Below are 7,724 nucleotides of genomic sequence, written 5' to 3'. Positions count from 1 at the left end.
GTCATCATCACCATCGTCATCATCATCATCATCATCCGAAAAATTCTTTCTACAGCGGGCGTAATAAGTGCTAAGTTATTTCCGAAACTCATTGATGATGCTTCAATCATCATCATCAACATCTGCAACAACAACAAAATAATAATAATAATAATAATAATAATCATCATCACTACCAACAACAAAATCAGCACCATTAAGTAATTTTTAATGACTAACTGTGATCAGATTATTGTTGGTGTCGTTGATGATGATGTCGTTGTTGTTGTCTTGGCTGATGTTGTTGTTGTTGCTGATGTTGTTGATATTGTTGATGTTGTCGCTGCTGTTGGTGATGTTGTTGTTATTTTTGATTTTGTTGTTGTTGCTGATGTTGTTGTTGTTGTTGTCACTAAAGTTGTCATTATCGTCACGTTCATGGTTATGGCTTCTGCAGACATTATCAGTAGTTGCAGGTTTGACAGTGGAAGCTGTGGTTCTGTTATCAGCAACAATAGCAGCGGTAGTTGTAGTAGAAGCAGTAGTAGCAACAACAGCAGTAATAGTAGTAGTGGTAGTGCTGATGGTGGGGGTTTTGATCAAAATTTGTTCAATTTTTCGTCCATTTTCGTTATTAATTCTGTTATCTTTGTTAGTATTAATATCATTGATGTCATCGTAGTTGTTTCTTTGGTTGGTATTGCTACTGATTTTCGCTTTTTCGATGTTGTTGTTGTTGCTGCTATTGATGTTTTTGATGTTGATGTTACTGTTGTTGTTGTTGTTGTTGTTACTTTTAGCGATGTTATTAACCAGGCTGCCAAACTCACTGTTGTTTACATCATTTGTAAACTTTGACAAATGTTGCTGATGATGTTGTTGCTGATGTTGAGGTTGTTGTTGCTGATGTTGATGTTGTTGCAGATGATGTTGATGTTGTTGTTGCTGATGTTGTTGTTGCTGATGTAGATGTTGTTGTTGCTGATAATGTTGATACTGGAGCTTGAAACTTTTCAACAAAAGATTCTGCCTGCCGTTTTGAATGAGGACTTCCTTCAGATGGTCCGGGGGGTGGTGAAACCTGCAGGGAGGGTCTTGCCGGGTGCATTTGCCCTGAAGTGATGATGATGATGATGATGGTGATGATAGTGATGACGATGATGATGATGACGATGGTGATTGTGATGATGGTAATTGTGGTGATGATTAAAATGTTTTAAGAACAAATAATTCCACAATGGACAATATACTCAATCAGCCAATCAAAATCGAGAAAACATCAGGCATTCGCGAACGATCAATCACCCAATCATCGACCTTGATAAAATCATAACAACACGTGACCCTGCCCTCCTTATTAACGTCAACCAATGAGATGTCAGGATGAGCATAAAGGCATTCTTCATCGACCAATGAACATCGGCGATCCGTCAAGAACTTGCTGCAAACCTCCAATGTCAGCCATCTTGAATCGTCATCGTCATGGCGACGGCGAGGACGTTTCGTTTGAGAGAGATGTTGATTGTTGCTGTGGGGGTGTGCTGCAGGATGTTGATGATGACGATGATGAAGTTGGAGATGATGATGATGATGAAGAAGAGGAAGATGATGATGAGGGAGATAATTTTGAATTTGTGGCGGTAAAATGTATTGAGTCTGTGGTAGTAGTGATGTTATTTGTTGTTGTTGATGTTGCTGCTGCTGCTGATGTTGTTGATGTTGTTGTTGTTGTTGTTAAAAATAATCGATTACCTATATTGTCTTCATAATAAATATTTTCGTCCCACAAATTTTACTGTTAAAAATTGTAAATGCATTTATGAAATAAGATAAATTAAATGAACGAACGAACGAACGAACGAATGAATGAATTAATGAACTAACGAATGAACGGATGAACGGATGAACGAATGAATGCGAAAAATTCAACAAAAGAATGAATGAGCAAATAAAAAAATATTTCATAGGATCATGACGAATTCAATAATGTTGACTTAGTTTAAAGTACAAACATTCAAACTTTTTTTCATTCGTTTCATTCATTCATTCATTCATTCATTCATTCATTCATTCATTCATTCTTTCATTCATTCATTCATCAATCATTCATTTATCCATTCATTAACTCAGACAACATTCTTATTTACCCCACACAAATTTCTATATAATTAATCAATTATTCATTCCTAACACTTCAAAACATATCCCAGATTTTATATTATAACGATTAATGAAATAAATAAATATATATATATATATAAACTTATTTTTAGCCAAATAAACAATTACGTTTGGACTGAGACCAGTTTATGTACATATATAACACAATACACACAGACACACGCAAATATACAGACATACACACACATACGCACACACACATATATACATACATACACACATCCACTCGTACATACATACAAAAAAAAACATAAAAATTTGCTTTACAATGAACAACTGAACTATATATATATGAATGAAATAAAAATGGCTATAAAAGATGATGTTGAAATTGCATTCATCATTCATTCATTCGTTCGTTCATTCATTCATTCATTCGTTCGTTCATTCATTCATCCATACATCCATCCATCATTTAGGGCATCCACATTTATGTAATTTGATACCAAATGTAACCGTACATAGTTAAATACACGTTCATCATCATCATTATCGTCATCATCATCGTCATCATCATCATTAATATTATTATTAGTAGTAGTAGGAGGAGTAATATTAGTAGCAGCAGTAGTAGAAGTGGTAAAAGTAGTAGTTGTTGTTTTAGCAGCAGCAGTAGTAGTAGTAGTAGTAGCAGCAGCAGCAGTAGTAGTAGTAGTAGCAGCAGCAGCAGTAGTAGTAGTAGCAGCAGTAGTAGTAGAAGTAGTAGTAGTAGAAGAAGAAGCTGTTGATTAGCAATTACGTAAACAATGGAATGGATGAATAATCATATGAACTTTCACATTTCGACATTATCTCTCTTTCTTTCTTTCCCTCCCTCTCTCACTCACTCTCACTCACTCTTTCTTTTTCTTTTGTCTTTCTTTCTTTCTCTAGGTATCTTTTACTTGATATGTTCTTATTTCTATCCATTTTTACCTTCAATTTTTTAATTTTGATTATTATTACACATTGTTAACGTATTCAAACAAGCAGCTGAGCAAATATTTTAAAAATAATCAAGGTATGAATGTGTATATATATATATATATATATATCGATATATATCGATATATATATATATATATATATCGATATATATCGTACATAAAGAGAGAGAGAGAGAGAGAGGGAGAGAGATAGAAAGGGATGGAGAGAGAGCCATAGAGAGAGACATATAGTATATGTCTATAATTCTAAACACCTACAACCATTCATGTATCTATAAATAACTTATATATATATATATATTTATAAGTTTATATATATATATTAGTGTATATATATATATATATCTATTGTGTGTGTGCGTGAATGTGCGCGTGTGTGTTGAAAGGAGGCGATATTTTATACAGTATTGTATGAATTCTACCGAATTGTTGGCATTAATCAATTTAAGGTTTGTCTTTTCAGCCAAACCTGCAACTAAGGATGGTTTGTGAAAAATTGAAATAAGGCCCTATCTGCATGTTGAATTCGGATAACAAGAGTTTCATTAAATTTTCTTGACGAACTTGGATAATTCTATTTTCAGGGAAAGTGAAAAGGCAAACTTTAAACTGATTAATGCCAACAATTCGGTAGAGTACATACACTACAGTATCTTTCCAACATTTACATAACATAAATATACATATATAGATACTCTCATATATATATATATATATATATATATATATATATATATATATCAAATCTCATTTGGACTCAACACACTCAATCACAATTAGCCGTGAAATCCTCGACAGCAACACCAAAGTAATATACCAGAACAGCAACTACACGCATCTTAAAATTGCAGAAGCAGTCCTAATTGACATCAATAAACCAAAAATAAATATACAACAAAAAATGACAACCTCACTTCCAGCCCGGCGCTTAACCAACAACGAAAACAAAGAAGTAATAAAAACTAGCATCGTAAATAGTGACAAAGAAGAATATGATGCTATCGATGAAGAAAAGGAGACCAAAGAAGATGACCAGCCAATTAAGAAACCTGACACCTAATTCGCATCAAAGTTCAATTTTACAACGTCAAAGTTCATCTTAACAAAGTCAATATTTTCCTATATATACAGCAAGGAGCACTGATGATGATTCATTCGGAATCGAAATATGGCCTTATTTGCAGCATGAATTCGAAAAATAAGTTTATTTTGAATTTTAATAAACTAAACGTTCACCAAAAAACTTTAGTGAGAAAAATCGAAAAAACGAACTACAAACATATTAACGCCAAACATTCGGTAGAATTTATAGAATATTGTAAAATATATATATATATATATATATATATATATATATATATATATGTGTGTGTGTGTGTGTGTGTGTGTGTGTGTGTGTGTGTGTAATGTGTAGGTGTGCTATTTGTTTTCAGATGACAACTAATTTTAAAAGGTTATGGGTTTATCTGCTTTTATCACTGACTGGGAAAACGATGACGACGAAGATGTTATAATAATGGCGCCATTTCGTGAAAACTACTACTACTACTACTACTACTACTACTACTAAAAATAATAAAAATAATAAATGTAATAATAAACTACATAACGAGAGAAGCCAGAATTAATTATATATTCTGATTGGACATTTAATTAAATTTGAAGACTCTTCACGATGTCCGCGATGGTACTGATGACGATGATGGTGGTGATGATGGTGGTGGTGATGATGATGGTGGCGATGATGGTGGTGATGATGATGATTATGATGATAATGATGGTGGTGATGATGGTGATTGTGGTGGTGGTGATGATGATAATGATCATAACTAACATCAATTAATTACATGACTAACTTCATTGAATATTTCTTGACGTACTTTTTTTTAAATTTTTATTATAATTAAATGAAATAATATATGAAAAATAAATTCAAATAAATCAGAAAAAAATGTATAAAAAACAAAAAAACTAAATATCAACTCAAAGACTATGAATATTAAACAAATGTTTTAAAAAAATCAAATCATTTGCATCTACGCAACTATCTACCTAAATATATTTCGCCAGATGCATCTAATCAAATTCTATTTATACATACCCATGTATATTTATAAATATATACTATATACACATATTTAGGTCTGTCAATTATATAACAATAATAATGCAATGAATCATTCATACATTCTGTTATCATTTTAAATTTTTAGTTCTGTGGAATTATTTAAAAAACATGTCTGTAATATGATTATATTAATATATATATTTGTGTATGTGCTCTTATGCATTTATATAGCTAGTATTTTTGTTTTCATATATACCCTATTTGTTTAAATTTATACGGATGTTTGCAAATTTTTAAATTTAAACAATATTCTTACGTATGTGTTGCAGGGTTTTGCTTTCAACAAACAAATTTTTTATAAAATTTAGGAAAAATTATTTACAATTTTTAAATTTGTTTACTATCTTATACAATTAACTTATGGAATGTCTAAGATTTGTACAAAAAATGTTTATGCCCATCCCTGACAGGTCGTTTCTGATTGGTACACGCCTTTCGTAGCAAAAGTTCGTTTTTACAAAATTGTTGTCCAGGATTTTTTAACCGTTGTTGGATGAAAAGTTGATTTTTGTTTACATTTTCAATCGAAATGGCAGAAAATAAAACGTTCAACCATTTGTTTGTTTTTGCACTAATCCTGATTAGCACGTCAGCGTTGTTTGCACTGGCCGACGATGTCAACGGAGCTGTCACTTTAAATTCTGGAACATTCGACAAGGTAAGTTTTCTTAAGTTTTCAATTTTAATAAATTGTAAAAGCCGGTTGCGATCCCAATCTGGAAGATTTAATTTAAATAATATAAAGCAATTTGTGGGTGAATATTCATATTAAAATTATTCTTTTTTACATATTTTTCTATTAATTTTTAAATTTAATAAATTTAAATTTAATTAGATTCTGGGGAAGTTTAAGACAGTTCTAGTAAAATTTGACACTGCCTATCCATATGGCCACAAACAGGATCAGTACAAGAAGGTGGCAGAAAGTTCCATTGGACAGCCTGACCTGCTCGTAGCCGAAGTTAATATTAAAGGTTGTCATTTTTATCTAAACATTGAAATTTTCCTATTTGGAATATTTGAAAAATATGTATCTTAATATTCTTTCAAATAGTGATCTATCTTCGTTTTATGAATTCATTAAAGTTGTTCATTTACCTTTCGAAAGATTATGGTGAGAAGGACAATGATGATTTGAAACAGAGGTACAACATCAACAAGGATGACTTCCCTGAATATCGACTCTTCTTAAAAAACGCTAAGGATCCGATTCCATTCAAGGGAGATGAAGAGAAAGCTGAGGAAATTCTTGACTTTCTTGTCAAAGAGTCGGGTCAGTTGTTGTTGCTCATTGGCCATTCAACACTCCAACAACTGACTTTAACACTTTTACCACCTCCATCAATCTCTCTGTGAGTTCTCCCAGTCTCTCTTCCAAACCATACCTGCATCTCATCTCTCTCAGTGTTGCTGCTGCTGCTGTTTCTGTTGATGATGACTGTGATGTGTTTTGTGATGATTGTCATAGTGCTCATTGAATTAAATTTTTAAACTCTAGTAGATGTTTTTTAAAATTGAAAATTAGGTCTTTGGTTAGGAGGGCCAGGTTCAATAAAAGAGTTTGAGGATCTTGTAGTGAGGTTCTTTAAAGAACCTCAAGAAAGTAGAGCTTCCATCATCAAGTTAACACACATCTTTCTTTATTTCAAAATCTTTCAACGTATTTCATAATAAAAATTTTCCAAAATATTAGCTCCTATTGTACATTTTAATAAAAATGAAATTGATTTTTGATAATTTTCCTCTTCAGATTAGCTGAAGAAGAGTTAACAAAAGAGAAACACAAGAGTAACTTCGAGCAGGCTGAAATGTATGTCAAACTCATGTCAAAGCTTGATTCAGATGTCAACTTTCTTATGAAAGAAATAAGTCGGGTGTCGAAGCTGTTGGCTGGAAAGTTGAGTGACAAGAAGAAGCACCAACTGAAGATTAGGCAGAATATTTTGAACATTATAAATGCCAAATATCGTGAGAGTCTCGATAGTAAGATTGTTAGAAACAATGATGATGCCAACAGTAGCAGCAATGAGCTGTAGGCTTGCTATTGATTGATTGGTTGATTAATTGGTTAATTGATTGATTGTTTGGTTGATTGTTGGTTGGTTAGTTGTATGGTTGATTTTGGTTGGTTGGTTAATTGGTTGCCAGGTGTGCCTTTCATTAGTTGTTGTTTGGTTGGTTGTTTCATTCATCTGTTTTTTTCTACATGTATGTACGTGTATATTTTTATTTGACGAATTAGTTTGTTAATTGTTTTGTAATGAAATTTTAAACGTTAGCTATTTGAACGTTGTATCTTTAAATATATCCTATATTCCATTGTTAGTTATTTAATTATAATAACTTGCATCTGTTTGTATGTTTGTTCATGTGTGTTTGTGTGTTAGTGTACATCTGATAATCTTCTCATAGTTGACAGCATATAAATTGTGCTAGTAGTGACTTACTTATGAAGAATGAATGGATGGTTTTACTTACATACACACACATACATACGTATGAATTGGAGG

General features: G+C 32.1%; 1 protein-coding gene across 1 annotated transcript; it reads left to right on the top strand.

The window, feature by feature from the left end:
* Positions 1-5,743: 5,743 nt before the first annotated feature.
* Positions 5,744-7,250, top strand: HELRODRAFT_87627 (hypothetical protein; the record flags this gene model as incomplete). Its single annotated transcript, XM_009028836.1, has 5 exons — positions 5,744-5,872; positions 6,050-6,188; positions 6,323-6,487; positions 6,740-6,836; positions 6,965-7,250. The coding sequence occupies 5 exons, from the start codon at positions 5,744-5,746 to the stop codon at positions 7,248-7,250; spliced, it is 816 nt and encodes a 271-aa protein (XP_009027084.1).
* Between the last annotated feature and the right edge of the window lie 474 nt (positions 7,251-7,724).

This window comes from Helobdella robusta (assembly GCF_000326865.2).
Source record: "Helobdella robusta unplaced genomic scaffold HELROscaffold_59, whole genome shotgun sequence".
Lineage (NCBI taxonomy): Eukaryota > Metazoa > Annelida > Clitellata > Rhynchobdellida > Glossiphoniidae > Helobdella > Helobdella robusta.
The sequence above is the reverse complement of the archived record's forward strand: the minus strand, read 5'-3'. Positions and strand labels throughout refer to the sequence as shown.